At 37.3% G+C, this 22,540-nt stretch overlaps 1 protein-coding gene across 4 annotated transcripts in view; it reads right to left on the minus strand.

The window, feature by feature from the left end:
* Positions 1–22,540, minus strand: part of FERMT2 (FERM domain containing kindlin 2) — a 90,878-nt gene that overhangs the window by 1,385 nt on the left and 66,953 nt on the right. The window contains exons 5-16 of one of the 4 annotated variants that reach the window (XM_059373224.1): positions 20,582–20,614; positions 20,025–20,250; positions 19,584–19,686; positions 18,031–18,138; positions 14,700–14,834; positions 13,936–13,985; positions 12,603–12,727; positions 5,615–5,721; positions 5,257–5,478; positions 2,708–2,728; positions 1,774–1,898; positions 1,327–1,468 (exon numbers count right to left, since the gene is read on the minus strand). In XM_059373224.1, the coding sequence (XP_059229207.1) occupies positions 1,327–1,468; positions 1,774–1,898; positions 2,708–2,728; positions 5,257–5,478; positions 5,615–5,721; positions 12,603–12,727; positions 13,936–13,985; positions 14,700–14,834; positions 18,031–18,138; positions 19,584–19,686; positions 20,025–20,250; positions 20,582–20,614 (1,397 nt within the window). The remainder of the gene's footprint in view (positions 1–1,326; positions 1,469–1,773; positions 1,899–2,707; positions 2,729–5,256; positions 5,479–5,614; positions 5,722–12,602; positions 12,728–13,935; positions 13,986–14,699; positions 14,835–18,030; positions 18,139–19,583; positions 19,687–20,024; positions 20,251–20,581; positions 20,615–22,540) is intronic. The other 3 variants (XM_059373223.1, XM_059373222.1, XM_059373225.1) reach the window with 3 other exon arrangements.

Consider the following 22,540-nt stretch of genomic DNA (forward strand, 5'->3'; position numbering starts at 1 on the left):
TACTTGCTGATCCTCAAATTTTTAAAAAAATCCTAAATCGTGCCTTCGATTCCAGAAGATTAAGTTTATTAGCCCCTCCACCACTCCTTTTTAGTTTTTCATTCTGAAAAGACTGAATGCAAGGGGTTTAAGTCATTATGTTCTCAATGGTCTCTGGTGATTCAGTTAGTGAGAAGGTCTCTCTTCAAGGCCTGGGAGAAAACCCACTTCCTGCATTTAAGTTACATTTAAGTTCATACTTGCTCAAGACATTTAACCTTTAGGTATTATGTTTGAATACAGGAGCCCCCAGCCCCATATCCATGGGAAATCTCTGGAACCCCAGTGGATGCCTGAAACCATGGGTAGTACTGAACTTTGTATGTGCTCTGCTTTTTTCCCTTTACATACATACAGATGATAAGCTTTACCAATTAGAAACTGGAAGAGATTAACAATAGAATTATAACAGTATATTATAATCAAAGTTATGTGAATATGGTCTCTCTCAACATATCTTATTGTACTGTACTCACCCCTGTGATAATGGGAAATAAAATGCCAGCAAGACAGGATGAAGGTAAAGGACACAGCAGGCACTGTGACATAGCGTTAGGCCACTATGGACCTTCTAACAACAGGTCAGGAGGAGAATGCATCTTCTGCTTCTAGACTGTGGTTAACCACAGATAAGGAGGGACACTACTGTATTTCAGAAAAATGAGATTCTGCGCAGTAATAGGTACCGATACAACAAACCTGAAGATCCTAAAACACATGGCTTATCAGTAAAAGACTGTTTATTTTAAATGATATTCACTGTACTTCAAGGCTAGGGACAGCATGATATATAGTAGGAGCTGTGCCAGCTTTTACAGCCCTGAGCATCGGAGTTTGAATCCTGATTCCATTACCAAGTGTGTGGTCATGGTAATCATGGCCATCAGGTCTCTAAATGTGAGTGTCCTCATTTGTAAAGCAGGGACAATCCAACCACCCACAAGGCTGTGGTGAGATTAGAAGCACGGTACGAATATAGAAACATCTAGCCATCATGACAGGCACAGAGTAGGCATTCAATAAACAGTAGCTGCTACAGTGACAGACAGGGATGTACCAGTTCCAGAAAACCACCTTCTAAGCAGATTGTGTGCTTAGAGTTCAATAACTGGGTTAGTCATGAAATAGGAAAGTTTAAGTGTGAAATGAATAACCAACCAGGTTTTATACTGTAAGAGGTGATGGTACAAATAATCTAAGACATTTATCTCCCTTTTTATTCTTAATTTACTGATTCTTAGCAGAAATTAGTGCTCTACACGCACTCAAAGTTAACACTGAGCTTACCATTTTTATTTCCCAGTTCACGTTCCACTGTTTCATGTTACTGAAACGCCATGTTTTAATTGCGTCTCCTGTGCTGGCATCCATCCGAATCAGTCTGTTGTATGCAATTCCAATAAGTTCTTCTTTTTTTCCTCCCTGGAACCTAGAGTATTAAAAACATAAAAAATGTTTAAAAACATGTTGGGGATAGGAGGACATGTTGCTCTGGTTTTAAGACGTGCTCTTTAACTCATGAGAGTAATATTTTCACATAAGTAAAAATAGAAATCATTTTTAATTTTTAATGTAAAAATTACGAGTATAGAAAATACATTAAAATATTCTTTACATGTTACTGTAAAATTGCTTGAAGCATCTCAGCAGGTATTTTAAATATTTAATTGAAGTAGATTAAGTAAAAAAGCACAGATTAATATTTATACACAGGTATTTAGGAGAACCACTGACCTTGCAATAAAGTGTGTGATGCCAAATTCTGGTAAGGACTGCCAAGCTTGAATAAATCTCATCTTGGCTTCAATTAGACTCATCTGAGCTACATTTTGATGGGCCTCCAAGATTCTTGCTGTTATCTAAACATGATTAAACAATACCTTTACCATCAAACAACAGTCTTTCATGGGAGGATCAAGACAAAAAGGAAAAAATTAAACTATGTGCCCCACCCCACAATCATATGTCATAAGAGTTGGAATTGGGAAATTTCTGCACTAAATTTCTGCACTAAAATTGGGTATTTTAGTGAAATGAGGACTCTTCAAAATAACCCTTGGTAGGGGCGCCTGGGTGGCTCAGTGGGCTCGGGTCATGATCCTAGGGTCCTGGGACTGAGCCCCGCATCAGGCTCTCTGCTCAGCGGGGAGCCTACTCCCCCACCCCCACCTGCCTCTCTGTCTACTTGTGATCTCAGTCAAATAAATAAATAAATAAATAAATAAATAAAATCTTTTAAAAAATAAATAAATAACCCTTAGTGTATTTCTTCTTCATTTCAGTTTCCATATATCCAGAAACAACAAGTACTATTAGGAGCACATAACTGCCACTCTTGAGATATATTCCAAGTATACACATATATGTCACTGCTTTTTATACAAGGGCACGTTCTAATCCTATACATGAGTTTTTAAATTAGCACCAAGACATAATATCAGAATGAGCACCTGGAATATAAATTTCTAGCAGGAGTATTTATTATCACCTTTAAAGTACTTGAAACAACCATAATAATTTAATAATTTTTTCTAAAGGAATCATAGAAAAGTTAACTTTTAAATTATACTCCCACTAAGAGTGGAAGGAAATTAATCTGTAAGAGGGGACTGTGTCCAAAGCTTTAAATATTTTTCTTTTCTTTTTTTGGTTAATATGGAGAACTTACCAAATCTCTTATATAGCCTGGCTGTAGATGGCAATGCGAAGAAAGAAAAAGGAAGCAGAAAGAAAAAAAAAGGCAATCAGAAAAAATGGCAATGAAGCAAAGAAAAAGTTGCGGTAACCTGCAAACCAAAATTCCAGCCAAAAACCATGCAAAAAAAATTACTTTAGGTGGAAACCAAGCAAAGTAATGCAAGCATGAAAATGAAAACAAGGAAGCAGCGATTACTTTCCATTTAGAATACTGAGAAACACTTCATTATTTTAGACTGTTACGTGTTACTAAAATTATGATAGATATTTGTAGGGGAAAACAAAGAGCAAATAATGTTTCCCTGCTCATTTACCAGTTCTTACTGGTTAGGGTAGGCCTAATGATTTTAGTAGCAAAATCAGAATTAATGTTCAAAAAAAACTTTAATATTTTGAGATCGAGTCCAATAATATGACCCATGCAACACTTTTCAGAAATAAGTTGAACGTATAAGGTAAGTGCAGTGACCATACTGTTTCTTTATTTACACAAGAAAAGCAAACCCTCAATTACCATCTGTTTTTTGCATCCTTTTTCCTGGAAGGGAAAATGGAGAGATGCTATACACTACTCTAGGAATGGCAGCTGTACACATTAGTCTATCTCAATTTGTATTCACATGGATAAAGCAGAGAACAACTCTTTTCTCTAAAATGTAAAAAACTAGTTTGGGAGTTACAGTCATGTTAAGATATATATATAGTAAGTTTGAATAACATATGGCTTTGGGGATTTAAAGTAGATTAAATGTAACAAAATGTGTATTGATGGGTCCTGATAGGAATGAAAGAGCCCATGGCCCACCTCTGTTCCTAGTGGACTCCTGAATGCCACTATATTAGATAGTTTAACAATTACTGAGCACTACATCCAATAACCAGTACAGCACCTGACACACAATAGCAACTATACTTCTGCCTATCAGCACTTCCTAGGTGTCAGGGCAATCTGCGGTCTCTATGTCCTGGGAACAACTCATAAATCTAGTCAGGGAAGGCAAGATTAAGAAAGAATATGCTTTTGATAAGATGTCAACATGGAGGACAAGGCTGGAAGAATCCTTAGATTCTGTTATCCTGCCAGTCAAATATTCACTGTTTCTGTCCGCAAGAGAATTTTCACTTGACAATCTAGCTGAGAAATGAGGGATAGAAAACTCTTTTTTAAAAGTGAAAACTACCATTTGAAAGGCTTCTGAGAAAACAACTCAGGACCTCTGACAACTAAACCAACATTTGGCAATCTTCAGTTAGATTTTAAGATCTTTTTTTCCTGATACCTGAAAGTGAAATGATAGCTTGCTAATGTTTGAAATTGTTCCTTGCCTTTGAAGGCAAATGAATCCACTTTTGGAAACAAGTTTTTTCCTTTAACAATTTCTAAATGAAATAACTAAGAATTAAAAAAAATTTAAATTAGTACTTGATTCACTTTCCCTTTTTAACTTACAATCTACATTCCATAAAGCTCCCCAGGGCAGCATTTCCTCCATTCCTTACCACTCCCACATCATAGGACTGTGGATAAACAGTTTCTACGTAGAGAAATTGTGTAGCGCTTACACAATCTCTGAAACTTAAAGACAAATACTTGGCAATTAAAACTTCTGAACATCTATTTCTAGCTAAGTGATTTCAGACCCATATGATAAACATTATATTTAAAGTTAAGAATTAATAAGCATTCTAGGTATTTCACTGGGCCCTTTCAGTAATGCTTCAAAATTATTCTTTAACAGAGATAAAAATGAAACTAGATAGAAATAAAATATTTATTTGAAAAGTCTTCTTCATCCCCCACCTCAGACTGAAGCCTTTGCCTTTTATGGCATGTTTGGTGTAGCAAATACTGGGGGCTATCCCAAGTGAAATTCCCCTGCAAAGAACCTTTCATGTTGTACCGAAGAACCATTTTCCTAAATAGCAATCCTTTTATGGTATTAATTTCCAGGAAAGGAATTCTAAACAGAGTGAAGAAAAGCAGTGAGTGTCAATGAAAATTTACCAAACTCTGTCACATCATGCAAAATTTTGGTTTAGGTTTTTTACTGTTAAGAAAAAAACAATGCTGAACTGTAGACTATTTCTACCCTCATAAAGTTTATTTCCAAAGCTGGAAAAGTCAATTTCAGCAGCAGGGAGAGCTGTTAGAGATTTTGTTGGGAAATGCTGGCTGTGCTTTATACCACAATTATAAAAGAAATGAAACCCAAAGCATCCACACCATATTCAATTCCCTGAAAGAACACCTCATTCATAGGGTGATTTCCTTACGTTGTTGTGAGTAAATGCTCCCAACTATTTCACCTCATTATCTGTCCTATTAAAATGAGAAACATTTTTTTAAATGACCTATTTTCAAATGGACTAAAGGTTATCTATCTGCAGCTTATTTTATACTCTGACCACCAGATAAGAATTTATGACTAAAAGTTTTATTTAAGAGGGGAAACTAAATTTAAAGTATGTACAAAATCATAAAACCAGGGGAAAACAGATGAAGTAAAATGAATCAAATACCTGCTTGTTCTTGTACTTTTTTAGATAGCGAGGGGATACCAAACATTCAGGATTTATATCCGTTGTGATCTGCTCTGGTATTAACTGAGGATCTGGGTTTAAATGCTGCATCTTCAGAAAGGAAAGAATATTTTGAACTTCTAAGTTATACGAACTGTCTGCCATGGTCTTGCCTTTGGAGGCTAATCTGCAGGCTGCCATCCAGTGCGCATACTGTTTTTCCTGTTGAAAAAAAATACTGAAATATGAAATGTATCACATGATGGGTCCTAGGAGTATAAAATGTAAGGATGGCTGGTCTACTCACTAAGGAATCAAAGAAAAAATTGAGGTTTATATTTTTAAATGGAAAACTTACATTGTCACAACGAAGCCAGATTTCATTCATGCCTTCTGCAACTGGAATCAGGAGTTTAATATTGAATTTCTGCCCTGAAATGTTTACATCTGGGGTAACTTCACATCCTAGAATAAAAAAAATATTATAACGGTCAAATTTACTTTTAAGAAATCCCAAGCCAATACAGACAGCCCTCATTTTATGTTAACATGCTGAATTTTGCTGTTTTGTAATCGATTAATTGGGAAGAAATTTTTCTGCCCAATAACTCTGAGGCACAGCAAAGAGTCACATCTAATACAATTTGGGGCCTTCATAAAACTTAATTGAAAAGAGAAGGAAAGGGTCCTATTAAAAAGGATATTACCCCAAAACACCATCCCACAAATTTGATATTGTGGGTTTCTGGTTTTGGTTTTTTTTTTTTTTTCTTTTCTTTATTTATTTATTTGACAGAGAGAGATGACAAGCAGGCAGAGAGGCAGGCACAGAGAGAAGAGGAAGCAGGCTCCCTGCCGAGCAGAGAGCCCGACGCGGGACTCGATCCCAGGACTCTGAGATCATGACCCGAGCCGAAGGCAGTGGCTTAACCCACTGAGCCACCCAGGCGTCCCTCTGGTTTTGTTTTTTAAAGATTTATTTGAGAGAGAGAGAGAAAGAAAGAGCCTGCACCACAACCCTGAGATCATGACCCAACCTGAAACTGAGTTGGATGCTCAACTGACTGAGCTGGGCAGGTGCCCTGATATTCTTGAAATATCATTCAGTTCCTTGAACCTTAAATTATCTGGGGTTTTTAAGTTTTTAGATGTATAGGGATATTAAAGTGTCTTTCTGTAATTCATGTTTTGATAAGAATAGGTGACTTTTTTTTTTTTTTTTTAAAGTAATCCCTCCACCCAACATGGGGCTTGAACTCATGACCCCATCAGAGTCACATGCTCTACTGGCCAGATATCCTAAGAATAAATGACTTATGATGCCTTTAAAAAAAAAAGAAAGAAAGAAAGAAAAGGCATTGTGTCCATGGGATTCCTATTTGAGCTGGAGTCCTATACAGGATTCTCCTCAAGGCCCTCCTATCCTCCATGGCAGGAAGAAACCTAATGGCAGGGAGAAGAGAAACAGAGGCTCTCAGGATCCAACTAAACACTCCTGGGCATGTGCCTCTTTCCAAAATTCCAGAGTGCTGAAACACTTAAATATTCACACTTATAATAACTTCAATTCAGAGGGTAAGCATCTGCACAAAAATGGTTTCTTTAAAACTACAGTTTCTTCATAGATTTGACTCAATTCACAAGTTAACTTTACGTGCAGTACTTTAGAAGCACATCTACTATAGAAGGTAATCTACACTTACATACTGGGGAAGTCAGTATGAAAATAACTGGTATTAGAATTTCACTCCCCTGGTTTTCAGCAACACACAGATATGGGCTACAAAAAGCCACATTATCAACTCAGTTAAGCATTAGCTCGTAGCTTCACAGTAGAGAACACAGTTGGACTGAACATGGCGGGAGAACGGCTGTCATAAACAAGCAGTAACCAGAGTAATGCAGTGCAGTGCAGCTCTGCCATCTGATTTAGGCTTCACACCTTTCTCTGTCACTTCATAATTACTGCCAATTTATTTAACATCTCCCCCCAAAATTTCCTGACCATAAACTCTACCTCACTGGAATGCTGTAAGGACAAATAAGATAATGTACCATGTCAGGCTCTTTAAAGGGTATTCCAATTGTCACCCTCAATAGGTCTTAAGACCATCAAGTAGGCTTGTAAACTGTTAGGGTCTGTGGTTGTTTTGCTCTTTGTACTGGAGCAACTTCTCTCTGCACAGAGAGTATAAGGACAAGATAATAAATGTCTATATATCCACCATATAATAAGGACAGATGTTAAAATTGAAGTATTATATTAAAAGAAAAAGAACATTTTAGATAAATGGGAGGTCCTCTTCTCTCTAGAAGCAACTCCTATCATGAATTCGGTAGACTTTCTCCCCTTTGCTTTCTTTAAAAAATATTAGCTACAGGGGCGCCTGGGTGGCTCAGTTGGTTAAGCAGCTGCCTTTGGCTTAGGTCATGATCTCAGGGTCCTGGATGGAGTCCAGAGTCCTGGATCAGGCTCCCTCCTCAGCGGGGAGCCTGCTTCTCCTTCTCAGCCTGTACTCTCTCACTCTGTTAAATAAATAAATAAAATCTTAAAAAAAAAAAAAAATTAGCTACAGCATTTAACTCTTTCTGTGCAAGGGTTACAAACTATCAGGAAGTTGTGTGGCAATGCATTTAATCTGCAAAGTTAAAATGAGATGTTTGAAGATATATGATCTTTTATGGACTTCATTAATCATTCAAATGGATTTAATGTGTACAATCCATAATAATTAGGCCTCTTTAAAAAAAAAAAAAATACTGGGGCACCTGACTGACTCAACTGCAGGAATGTGTGACTCTTGATCTCAGGGTCATGAGTTTGAGCTCAATGTTGGGTGAGAAGATTGTTTAAATAAACTTAAAAAAAAAAAAAAAAAAAAAAAAGTAAAGTAAAACCAAAAAAACCCTAAAAAGCTCAGAAAGGCAAAGTGAGTGGGTAATTCAGGTGCTAGTGTAGGTGGCAGAGGCACTTACTAGTCCACATCTCAGGCCATATTCACTCCATGCCACCTGGGCTGCCTACTTCAATGGCAATATGCCATACTTCACTGTAACCCAATTACACTTCCTTTGAAATGTTCAATGTAAACAGCCCATTCTAATCACAACCTTTAGTCCTCTCTTCAAACCATCTGAGGGACCCTTTTTGCAGCCCCACAACTTTCTCCCCATCAGCAATATGTTCTCACCTCTTTCTTTTCCTGAGTTCAGCCTGCACACCATTAACCAGGTATCAACCTCCAATTCCCTAGATTAACTGTCTTTCCACTATACTCATTTACCAAAACCTTAACCAGGGATCAATCCAATCATCTATCTTTTACTTGCCTATATTAGGCTGCTGAGCACTCAAAAGGAGGAGAGGGAAGAAAAAAAGATATCACAAAACCAAGCAGATAGATCTCACTAGAAATTTACAGATTCCCAACTTCAACTGAGCCCATGACACTTGCAGTCTCTCTGTGTTTTCAGACATTCTCAACAACGTTTATTTCAATCTTCTCAGGCTTCTGATGCCATCCCCTCTCAGTGGACAACTTCATCTCTTTTTTCCAAAAAAGCCATGAGTCACAGAGCTTCCTGCTACCATAACTGATAAAGCTAGCTCCCCTCGACTTCTACAGTGGGAGAGGGATCTCTCCTCTTAAGGCTCTCCTATCCAGGCGAGCTGAGTTTTCTGCCATCCCAGGAGCCTTGCTCCATTAAAAAGATCTTCCTTCCTCTCCTGGATACTAGATTTCTTTCTTCCTTTCTATTTCTATTGTGATGTTTCCATCAGCATTTAACTTCCTTGAGTTTCTTCCATCTTAAACCACAAAGTGCCTTTCTCCTCCACCTTATAGCTCTCTCTATTACTGCCCTCTTTCCTCCTTCCTTGTCACAGTAAGGTTAACAAAAAGCTATCTTTGTTTCCTATTTACTTCTCAGTGACGGTACTTTGGCTCCCATATTCAAAAGGCCACTGGTATCTGCTGAATCTGTTCTTCATCAAGGCCACTAAACACCTCCAATGGGGCTAAATGCTATGGAGGCTTAACACTCTTTATTTTTCTATAGTACCTGACGCTGTTGACTACTGTCTTTTTAGAAACAACTTTTACCTCGGCTCCCACCATACCTCACTTCCATGGTCTTCATAAGCATTTGCTGTTTCCCTTGCAAGCTCCTCTTCCTCTCATCTGCCCTGTACCTCAAACATGGGTGTCCTACAGGGTTCTATTCTTAGCCTTTTCATATTACAGACAACTGTTCTTAGGCTGCATTTACTATTAATCCTGAAACAGCTACCATCATTATCAGCAGTGCGGATCTCCCATGATCCAATGGCCTATAGAGTATCTTCCACAGAAATCCCACAGGTACCTCACCTTTAAAATAACCCAAAATTAAACTCATCATCTTTCTCCCTAAACTCAGCTCTTCTACATTCTCAACCCTATTCACCCAACTGCACAAGCCAGAAATAAGTCCCTCCCCATTAGCCTCTCCCAAGTTAATCACCCAGGCTGCTGACTGTGCTTCCTCAGGGCCCTCTGAATAGGTACCCTTTTCCTTACCTATATTGACCTCCTTAATCTGGATCACAGTTTAGAGTAATCTAAATTACTCCTCTATACGATAGCCAATATAAATAGGATAGATCCTGTCATTTTCATGTTAATAATCTTAGTGGCACTTCATTGCTGCCAGTGGAAAAAACAATCTCCTTATTATTTTTATCCTCTTACTTCCTGCCAATTTCTTCTGCTATTATCATTCATCTTAGTAAGAATCAGATTCAACACCCACTACAGAAGTATTCATCCTCCCCCTTGAACTCTACATTCCAGCAGCACAAACCCCGTTTGCTCATGCTTTTCTTCAGGCTTTTCTCCACAACAGTCTCTGCCTGGACTCACCTTCCTTCCATGGACCTCGAGTTAGAGCTTGGATCTAACTCTGGCATTACTTCCCTCACAAAGTCTATCCTAATTCTCTCCACAGTCACTGAACACTGACAGAGCAAGCACCCTTACCCACTTTGCTCTTCCTTAGACATATCATTTACTTTTTAAAGTACTATTGTCCAAATTGTAACTCTCTATCTCCCCCAACATACTCTAAACCCCTTGAGGGGTTGGAACTGTCATCTGTTCTTGCTCAAGTCTCTAGTATCCAGCACAGTTCACAGCACAGGAATTCACTCAGTATTTGCTGAACTGAATTTTTTACAACTTTGCATTTTAGATGTCCAAAGGCCATAGAGAACATCTAGTCCGACACTCTCATTTTTTAGGGGAAGTTACTGAGGTCCAACAGCTTGGAAATCATAGGGCTTATTTAATAGCAGAGCAAAAGTGCTCTTTTGGGAGGACGTGGAAGAGGCGGCACATCACAAGCCATTCTCCATACCAGGACTTGACTTCTCAGTCACAAGAGAGAAGGTTAAGGATGTAATAGGGACAGACAGGAAAGACAGGGCCCAGAAGACAGATCTAGTCTATAGATCAAGAGTAGATAACCTGGGCTGGTCCTGGACAACTTAAAAGAGAAGCAAGAACAAAGCTGCAATGGATTCTAACAGTAACCGATAATGAGAGAGCTCCAAAATTAAACCCATGGGTCTTATGAAAGAAAGGCAGTGAACCCAATTGAAATTTTTAGGAAAATTACAGAATTCTAACACATGGGCATATTAATCTTCTACCCAGGACAGAGATTTCCCATTTTTTAAAACAACAATTCAGAGGACTACTGGGCAGAATACAGATTTGGACATTTTGTTGAAATACACTAAAAACATCCTAATGTACTATGTAGAAAGGAGAATTAAATAGATCAAGGAAAGCATCCCTGTATTTTAAGCAAGAAATTAAATTATTTTGGGAATCATTTTTGTGAATGAATCAGGGGTCCCCTTTTTGGGTACTTTTGTTTAAATAGGGATATTTTTAGTTAGAAAGACATATTGCTTTACATATAATCATAAATGTACATGCAAAATGTAACCCAAAGGAGAAAAGGGCTGGGCCGATAGGAATTAACTCCCTGAACACCACCCTCATGCCTGGCCTGCCAAAGAAAGTGCAAACCTCGCTACCACGGAGAGGCTGGGAAACCCAGAGGCTGCCGTTGCAGCTCCAGAGCCCAGAAGCGCCTTGTTCCTTTCTCAATTCTGTCTCTCCAGCCCCTTAACTTAATCAGGATTCAAGTCTCAACATGAACGTTTATCTGATTGGAATCAAAATCTCACTGGAAATCAGTCCAGAAAATGTATTTTCGTTTCTGGTCTTTGCTGTAAAGAGTGTGAACAGTGAGATGCCAATCTACTGCATCCTCCATCTAGCACGCTGGTGCCAAGGGTGTAGGGAGTGTACTTCTCACAGCAAGTGAGCCATGTGCTTCTAGTGAATATGCCCACAAGTGAAGGGCTCATCAACACTCTGCAAGACCCTGTAGAAAAACTGCGGCAGGAAGCAGCAAGATGTCCTTTAGCTGAAGAACCAGACCAACCTGGACAGAAAATTCTCCCTCTGCCTGAACCACTCCATCAATCAGATAAAGGATGTGAAGGAGCAGTGTGAAGAACCAATGAAGTCACCCAAATGGCAAATGAAATGGGGAAACAATAAAAGACCAGAGCCAGTAGCTCTGAGGCCCTTGCCACAGTCCAGGCCACAGGGAGCAAGTTTGCCATAAGGGAGTGGAAATGTGCCCCTAGTGACAGCTCTAGATTTGAAGAGACAAGAGGAAACCAATGACATTCAGGTTGTCAGCTAGGAGGAGCCTCCGAGGGGCATCCTGGGGCTACCGCAGAGGCCAGACCAAGAGCTGAATGTTGAACAATAACGTGCAGGGAAGAGTTATTGCGGGAGAGGAAGAACTTAGCCAAACCCCACAGGTACCTGCTACCCTAGTGTTGAACCAAAAAAGAGGCTGGGGAACATGAGAGGGACCAGTTTGTCATCAGGGAAAGTCAGAAAGTCAGAAAGAGTAGGATGCTGATGAGGAAGGGAGAAGCCAGGAAAAACAGAGGAAAGGATAAAACACGGGTGAGATTGAAGAAAACATGAATGTCCCAATGCTGAAGATGAGAAAAGAGAACCATAAATTTACCTGAAAGAAAAGTGGTATCACTTCAAATGAGGATGCCACAAAGACATTACAACAAAATATTCATGTGAAATTAATACTCAAATTTATGACAAAAAAGAGAAAAGTGAAGAATCTAGACTGAAAATAGTAACTGAAGAAGTAATGACTCTGCTGAAAAATTACCCCCCTGCCCAGCAAAATGAAGTTTATTGACTATTAGCCAAGAGAAATTTCTCCATCAACACTAGTAATTCCAAGGCTTTCCTTACCTCTTAGGTTCATCTGATGAGCTGGTGTGCCACTGGATTCTTCTTTGCTTTTATAGCAAGAAATAGATGTATCTTTAAAGGTGCACCAATATTGCTTGTAGCCTTTTAGAGTCAGCTTTTTTGGTCTACGTGTCAAACAGAATTAACAGAAAAAACTTTTGAAATAGCTTTATCAATAGTATCAGCAGCGAAGTTTCACATCATTAAGTCTATGGCCAAGTTGTATGTATGCTGAACTCAGTTCCCTGGGGCCACCATATTACACTCAACATTGCTGTTACTGGATTTGCCTCTTCGTGATCAATCTACTCAGGAATCTCTCACAAAGAATGAGTGGGCCGAGGACAAAGACAGGAGGGCCAAGCCAGCATTCTAGTATTTCTGTCAGTGGCAGCCATCTCTATCACTAGCAGGTCAAAAGGAAAGGACAAGAAAGGTGAAGTAAATATCACCCAGGAAAGCTCCTAGGTCCTATAATCACCAGCAGGTTCTTGGGTGTGTACAGGGCTGTCTTTGGGGCCTCTCTGGACAGGCAGGTGCACCTAGCATAACTAAAGTGTGCAAAGTGCTTTTTTGTCTCGGGTATATCTGAATGGTGCTTCATCTTGCCACCCCGATGCCAAACAAAGAAAACAGGGCAGTCATAATGGAGAGCAGGTAAGGAAACGTATGTAATGGGAGGAGAAAGTGGTAGGGAGCTGCATCTGAAATCTTGCCCCTATCTCAGAAATGGTCTGTATGGGGAGCTGTCCTAGGTTTAGCTACCGTGTATGGTTTATTCCATAATGGCTTTTCATCTTATACTCCAAGTCACCTCCTCTCCTTTTTGCCCTCTCTGCTTTAATGCCTAGTTCTCGACTGGATTATGCCTAGATTGATAAAAAAGTCAAGATAAGATACACTGGAACCTTATTATAATATGTCCCATGAACAAATGAATAAAATGCAACAGAATCTGGGGCTCTGAACAAGGAAATAACCAATGGCAACAACAGTTCATTATGTCCTGCTTTCATTCACCCAGAGGGGATGAAAGCCCCTGAAATGCCACTGTACAACTCAATGTACACAATGCAATCTAGGCTACACAGTCTTTGTTTTACCCTTTAAGAAAACTGTTTATCAGATAAAAATAAGTTCGTGAATACTGCAGTTTTAATTTGGTAAAGATCGTTGTTTTCTCTTACAATTTAGTGTTTCTCTAACTGGTAAATGCTTTTACAGATGCATTTCCTAAATTTACAATAAATTTCAATAATGTGAATAAGATTATAAAATTGATATTTATCATTCATTAATATTTGGAATCCCTCCCTCCCCATTTTGTACTTACTTAAAAACTTTAATATAGTCAGCAAGTTCAGGAATAGAAGTGATGTCACCCTAGGGAAAGAATTAAATCAGTTTTTCCTGATTTTTCTTGAAATTCGAAACTCTAATGTTTAATATCTAATACCAAGTATCAGCTTATTCAATAAGCAAAATTATATAAAACAGATTATGAAGGTTTTAAAGTTATAATCATATGGTCATAAATTGCAAAGCATTTTCAAATGGCTAAAAAAACTAATAAAAGATGTGATCAAAATGGCAATTCATATAACCTTTAAGAACATATTGATTCTAATTCAGCTAAAACTGTTTATATCTGCTTATGGAAACTCTGCAATATCCTAACAGCCCTGAGGTGTTTCCTCTGTAATAACTAATTCCTAAGCTTTAAAACCAAACTTAGTAATCAAAATTTTTCCTGAGATCTATTTTTCTTTTCTTTCTATAATATTTCAAATATGCAGCTCACTAAATCAATTTTACTATGACTTGAAACTACCTTTCCCTCTGCAGAAATGTTTTCCCACTGCTTACTGAGAGAATGGGTACATATCACAAGCTCTAACTTTACTATATTGGAAGCACTGGAGACTAGAACAATACTAATTTTACAATTCTCCCTGAAAAGTTTCTGAAAAGTCAATACCTGTATTCCCTAAAGCATGAAATATTTCTCCATATCCACACAAAATTTATGAGAACCTAAATCCACAAAAAGATAAGCATCAATTCCAACTAAATTAGTAGGAATTAGATTTACCCTACCAAAATTGTTGATGTTTTCCCCCCTTCCAAAGTGATCTCCAGGTCTGAAAGGGCAGCATCAACTTCGTCCACTTCTTTGTCACTGTTGTTCAAATGATTCTCTGATGTCATGATTGACAGCTTATTGATGTGATACTGAAAACAGAAATGGTATTTTATTTAAATGACTGTTCTAACTTTAGTAAACCTATAAAATGAGATTACTACCTACATCTATACTGAATGCTTTCCATCACCTAACTTGAGAAGATGAAAGAACTAGAAATGATAGGAAAGAACTAAAATGATAGGAAAATAAATGGCATCTGAAATCAGTGTCCTAAATATCCTAATAAATATTTATACAAAGAAGTAGGTCTTTGGACGTATAAAACTGAATTTAGTTTGGGAAGCCCTAGAACTTAAGAGTTAACATGTTCTCCACCAAGCTCCACACAAGCAGAGACTCTTTTTATTGGTCCCTTCCTGGCCCCATACAGCATTCCCTGTGTCTAAAGCAAGTCCTAAAAGCAATTAATACTGACTGAATTAACAGAATATGCATAAGGTCTTTTGTAAAAATGGATTAACACTGATTACCTTATATTAATTAATACTACTACCCAGGAGAGGAAAATTAGTTTTTAGTGTTAGGCTAAAGCTCCCCTCTCCACCACCCCCCATCCCCACCTCAATTCAATGCTGAAAACATAACCAGAGGAAGATATTTATATTCTCAGTTACATAAGAATAAAACTGATTACATTTATATGTGAATATATACACTTATATATTTACATGTCTATGTATACATGATGAGTAATGATAAACACTCCTACATGCAGATAGAAAAAATCTTTGCATATAGAATAATGATTTTAAATATACTTAGTTTAAAGTCACTTAGAACAAATACTAATAATTAGAGTTTGATGCTAAACCTTACAGAGGTTTCATACAAAGGTAAGCAGAACTTTTAAAATCACTTAATCAGTTACCTTTCAAAGCATTAAACAGCATTCCAAGTTTCTGAAGTATTCATTCACTGAATACAGTCTATTCATGGGGAACACTGAATCAACTAATCTGGGGCCAACTGTCAGCGTTCCTCTATACTTTAAGACTTAGTGAATTGGTAATGAATAGTCTCTAGCTAAACCTTCAGTTGTGTTAAAGTAAGTGACAGAAACTTCCATGTTCACAAATCATGGAGAATGAGGTAGGCTGAGACCCTTAGTTGCCTCACATGTCAGAGTAATAACATTAAGAATCATGAAGAGAGGGACACCTCGGTGGCTCAGTAGGTTAAAGTCTCTGCTTTTGGCTTGGGTCATGATCTCAGGGTCCCAGAGAGCCTGCCTCTCTGCCTGCTTGTGATCTTTGTCAAGTAAATAAATAAAATCTTTAAAAAAAGAAAAGAAAAGAATCATGAAGAGAGTTGTTTAAAATACAGATTCTTGGGACGCCTGGGTGGCTTAGTTGGTTGGACAACTGCCTTCGGCTCAGGTCATGATCCCGGAGTCCTGGGATCGAGTCCCGCATAGGGCTCCCAGCTCCACAGGGAGTCTGCTTCTCTCTCTGACCTTCTCCTCACTCATGTTCTCTCCCACTGTCTCTCTCTCAAATAAATAAATAAAATCTTTAAAAATAAACTAAAATAAAATACAGATTCTTAGGTTCATCCCCCGAGATTTTGATTCAGTACATCTGAGGTCTAGCCCACAGTCTGCATTTTTATTAAGTGACTCAGGGATTGTGATGCAAAGTCCTTAGAAGTTATCCAGGAAAAACCTGTCTATGAATGGGACTGGTCTTAAAATCCAGCTCTGCTTTCAGAGGTGCATGGGACATCTATGAAATGTTACAATACAGACTTAGACGTAACTGCTTTAAAAAGTGTTCTTAACCTATTTTTTTATCCATACCTTCTTACTTTTAATTATTTGTTTCTTTTTACTATTGTAGATTTATGTCACACAAGGAAACAGAAGCCCCAAGGAGAAAATAATTCAGTGTAGGTTATGCCAGAGATAAAAATACCAGGCTTTTCCATGCCATCTTTTCAAACTCCCCCACCCCCTACCCCTTATGGTACTAGATGGATTTCTAGAGCCTTCAGGTCAGTCTCTCGGAAGGCTTCTAAGAACTCAGGGGATTAGTTCAGAATTCTCTCACTAAATCTAGATTCTAAAATGGTTCGGTAAAAAGTTATGTTTTGGGACATTCAGTTTCCACAGATTAAAATACATGGTTTCTGAGGCATTTTCTACTGTCCTAAAATGGAATACCTACAATACACTGGGTGGGGGAAAGCTACAAAATAATCCATTTCTGTAAAAATACAATGATGTGTATATTTGACCCTTGGACAAGATGGGGGTTAGGGGCGCTGACTCTCCTAAAACTTTACTAATTGCCTGCTCTTGACTAGAAACCTATGTTATTTTACTAGAGGGGACAGCAGTAATGAAGTGGACAATTTTTTTTTAAGATTTTATTTATTCATTTGAGCCAAAGGCAGCCCCTTAACCGGCTGGGCCACCCAGGATCCCCAACAGTAAAAGCCTTTCATAACTGGCAACTCTGCTTTCTGTACTTAACACCAATTTTGTTAGGACTTTAGGCAAAACCAGAATTCTACCATAATCTGAGAACATTCACTAAAGTCTCACTAAACAAGAATGACTGTTGTAGTGGTCAGCTGCATGCATCACAGTGTCTCTAAAAATGCAGACTTGTGGGCGCCACCCTATGTTATTTTACTAAAGGGGACAGCAATAATGAAATGACAGTCTTTTAATAACCACTACTGTTATTCTGGAAAAGCTGATATGCAAGAATCACTTCTGGGATAACACTGGTTTACTGTAAGGAAAACATTAGCTACCAACTTCTTAAGGATTATTCTAAAAATCTGTTTAGTTTCAGTAAACTTAAAATTTTATCACCTTTAAAATGTATTATTTTTGTTATAGCCATTTAAAAAATATTATCATCCACAGCTACTTAGGAAATTATGCAATTAAAAGCTTCATTTTAGAAATCTGACTTGGAATAAAGATCTTTATTTCAAAGGGAAAACTGGGTAGTTTTAAGCTAATACATATCTGGGGATGGGAGGATATTTTTCTGCTATAGGATACAGAAAAATAACTATCAAGTATACCACTAAACTCTCAGATTAAAAAAAAAATTCATGTACTTATTTTGTCTTCTAAATGTATTCAATTTCTACAAAGCAAAAAAGTAAACACTATCAAAATGCTCCTGAAATTACAGTGCTACTTTACTATTCAGAAATAATCCCCTACCCTTTCCCTTGAAAAGTCCCATTTACCAATACTCTTACTACCTGCAAGGCTGCAAACATCATCATTTCTTCTTCTGTGCACTCAATTTCTTCTAGGAGAATAGCCCATTTGGCCTGTTCATAAAGCTGATTGATTCTGATTGCATCATACTGCAGCAAAAGAGACACAATCCTTTTGTAATACATAACCTTTAACATAAGGTTTGAAAACTGAATACTCACTTTCAAAGCCTGACAAAGTTCTAATATACATTTTTTCTGGGATTTTTATTCAGTATCAAATACTCAATAATAAAGATACCTACAGGGTTAGGTATATGTATATATACCCACATCTAATTTTCCATTAATAATGACAGTTAAAACTAAATTATTATTATTCAGTATTAGAAAGAAGATTCTGTATGTTATTTTACAGGAAAATAATCATTAGATATTACAGAGCTTGTAACAAAATGAAACATGAAAGACATTTAAAATAAGGAAAGAGTGACTGCTTTTCAGTTTCTTATTGCAACCTGTCACACTAAAATGTTATGATCAGAGAGTTAATTATTTCAGGGAACATCTTGCCCCCCCATGGAAAAACATACTACCAAGAGTTAGATCCCTGGAAACAGTAATTATTTTAAGAATCTGAAATACGAAGTACATATATATGTACTTGTGGTAAAGATTTATTTATATGTTACTGAATTATCCATTTAGTTATTAATAAAAATTAATAGTAATGTCTTAACAATACTATTTTAGACTGTTAACAAAATATACAGCATCTCCCTTCCCCAGCAAATGTAACTATGTTCCCAAACCAGCACTGGTTTTACTAAAATGAGACATGATATGGCCTGAAAGGTATTAAGATTATTTTCTGTAGTTCTAAATTACACATTTTACTGTTACAAAAAGAATAACCTAAGTACGTAATAAAAATGTTAAGTATATACATCAAAATCTAGACTATAATCTAGACATGAAAAGGGTAAGAATCAGTTAAGAGAGGTTTACCCCCCAAGGATGATAAATATGGAAGCAAAAGATCGAAATCTCTGTGCCATGTGTTTTCTAGGGAATATACTCTATTTCATAGCAAATTTAACTCTTCTCAGAAAAGCACAGATGATGCAGTCATTTGATAAAAACATAATGTTTGCCTATTAAATATGAAGAAACGTAGACTTAGAAGAATTTTTCTTTGAAGCCACATCTGATTTATAATTAGAAATGTGAAAGTCATCGAAAAGGTACTATTTCATAGAACTCTTCTTTTACCAAAAACACAGCTAAAGAGAGGTTTTAAGAAATTGCTAAAACTAACTTTACCAATTCTATAGTACCAAGCTAGTGCATTTAAAATACAAATCAACCAAAAATTCAATTATTTTAACACAAAAGAAGATGGTTTAATTATGCTTTCAACCTATTAACACAATAGACTTATTTCAAATACAGATGCCTTTGTCTAAAGCTTGGGGTTTTAATATTATTCAGACTTGCTATGTACAAATGATTCCTTATCCCAACTCCAGATAACAACATCCAAATGAACAAAACAAAAAGGAAAAAAAGAAGAGATCCCTCTAAACCCTTGGTACCTTTGGATTCAAATCAAAAAAGCTGTAATACTTGAATCGGAGAAGGAGGGCCTCATTTTCCTTCACATCTTGTTCCATAAGAGATCTTGAGGAATCAAGCCACCTAGACAAATTAACAAGAGCAGTGGAACAACGCAAGAAAAAAATTAATAAAATATTTCGACCTCTAGTTGGGGAAAGAAATTCTTCAATGCATCTGTATTTTATCTTTTTAAGATCTATTTATTTATTGAGAGACAGAGCACATACACAAGCAGGGGGAGGGGCAGAGGACCAGGGGGAGAGCATCTCAAGCAGACTCGGCACTGAGCACAGTGTCCAACCAGGGGCTTGATCCCACAACTGAAGAGATCCTGACCCAAGCCAAACTCAAAACTCAGACACTTAACCAACTGAACCACACCCAGGTACCCCTCAATGTATCTCTATTTTAAAACTTACCCCTGGTTGATTTTCGCTTTGTCAAGAAGTGCCTGAGGCTTGAACATTTTCGCCAAAATTTCCAGTGATGTGATTGGCTGACTGACAGCAAGTATACCAGGGTTGCCTTCTGACAAAGCACTGTCACCGAACCAAGCAGAAGTTGGTGACAAGGGGCTTCCATCATGAGCATCGTAAGTGGGGGTCATTGTTTTACTATAAAGTCCTGGGCTTGAATATATACTTCCTAATAAATAATATAAAAAATGGGTAGTAAGTATGAATAAAGTACAGAATCTTGGTTTTCAAAAATACATGCTATATAAAGCAAATTGTGAAACAAAAGCTTCATTCTGGAAGGAAAGCTTTAGTACATTATTTTACCTCTCTTGAAAACATGTAAAATTAACTTTAACTCTATTTGTATAACATTAGAACATATAATAACAAGGTCAAAAGAATATAAGTTGGCAGAAATTCTGGGGGGGGAAATCAGTTCAAGGGAATTAGAAGATAAGTTAAGGATATAGCTGAAGCAGACAGACCAAGTTTTTGGTTTTAATTGTGGCAAGGCTCACCTTTCAGAGGGCCAATGTAAAGAACATCAGTGCCTATAGGAAAGGAGAGAAAGGAATTCAGAAGGTAAAGGAAAGGTAACAATAGAAGATAGAAACAAAAGAATGAAAAGGAAAAGGAAATGGAAAAAGGAAAAAAAAGGACTTTTCCTAATGTGCATCATAAACTTAAGTAAATATTTCAAGTGAACTTGAGTAAAGAATCTTAGAAACCGTAAACTAAGCTTTTTTTGTTCAATTCAAAAGAAAAAAGTTGTGCTCTAGTCAAATGTCCAGTGAAAGATACATCCACATTTATCACCCTTTGAAATCCATACCGTTTTAAGACAGCTCAATGTAACTGAATAAATGCACATAAGTTGAGAACAATTTTACATTGTTTTCTCAGTGAATAGCTAAACTGGTTCCAACAGATTTACAAATAAAGTATTAAAGCAAATGGGTAGATAAAATTTTGCTAACAAAGATATATCTTATAATTAAGCCCCTGAAGGGAGGGATATCTTCTCTTCCAATTCCCCAGTGTTCAACAGAGCTAGACATATAATAGAGGCACATAAATAAACACTTGTTGACTTAGTCAACTGAAAATACATCCCCCATCATTTAAACTACAAAAAATTGGTTTAAATTAAGACTTAGAAGTTCAGAATAATGTTAAGTAAAAGCACCTCCCCTAGAAGTCCTAACTCTGTTAATTGTATTTTGTCTTCAGTCATAATTTTTTTCTTTTCTTTTTTTTTTTTTTTTAAAGATTTTATTTATTTATTTGACAGAGAGAGATCACAAGTAGGCAGAGAGGCAGGCAGAGAGAGAGGAAGGGAAGCAGGCTCCCTGCTGAGCAAAGAGCCCGATGTGGGACTTGATCCCAGGACCCTGAGATCATGACCCGAGCCAAAGGCAGCGGCTTAACCCACTGAGCCACCCAGGCGCCCCTTCAGTCATAATTTTTAAAAAGAAAATGAGTAAATGGGCATCACACTGTTAACGGATGATGGGAAAAGAATGGCTGTTTCCCTTACCTAATTAAGGAATATGCTTAGGAATTTCCTTTTCACTCTAACAACCCCTTCCCCACCACCTCACTCAATGCAATGACAGAATATTAACCTATGAGAAAGTGGTGATAGTACTAGAGATTTTTGTAGTTGTCATGATCTAGTCTAGGAAGAAAACACAAAGTAAAAAACAACAAAACTTGCTAGCCACAGGGTATCTGATTTGATGTTCTTAGTATGTATCTTCCAGTGTTAGTAACTAAAGCAATACGCAGTATCTAACGTTGTTAAATAAGCAACAAAGAAAGCTGTTAGTTCAAAGAAAGGAAAATTAAGGAGTTGATCCCATTTATAATTGCACCCCAAACCACAAGATACCTAGGAATAAATCTAACCAAAGATGCAAAGAATCTATACTCAGAGAATACTCATGAAAGAAATCGAGGAAGACACAAAGAAATGGGAAAATGTTCCATGCTCATGGACTGGAAGAACAAATACTGTGGAAAATCTCTATGCTATTTAGAGCAATCCCTATCAAAATAATGCAATCCCTATCAAAATACCATCAACTTTTTTCACAGAAATGGAACAAATAATCCTAAATTTATATAGAACCAGAAAAGACCCCGAATAACCAGAAGAATGTTAAAAAGAACAACAAAGCTGGTGGCATCACAATTGCGGACTGCAAGCTCTATTACAAAGCTGTAATCATCAAGACATTATGGTACTGGTACAAAAACAGACACCTAGATCAATGGAACAGAATAGAGAGCCCAGAAATGGACCATCAAAACTCTGTGGTCAACTAATCTTTGACAAAGCAGGAAAGAATGTCCAATGGAAAAAAGTCTTTTCAACAAATGGTGTTGGAAAACTGGACAGCCAACATGCAGAAGAATGAAACTGGACCATTTCTTTACACCATGCACAAAAATAGACTCAAAATGGATGAAAGACC

Source organism: Mustela nigripes, chromosome 13 (assembly GCF_022355385.1).
Source record: "Mustela nigripes isolate SB6536 chromosome 13, MUSNIG.SB6536, whole genome shotgun sequence".
Classification (NCBI taxonomy): Eukaryota; Metazoa; Chordata; class Mammalia; order Carnivora; family Mustelidae; genus Mustela; species Mustela nigripes.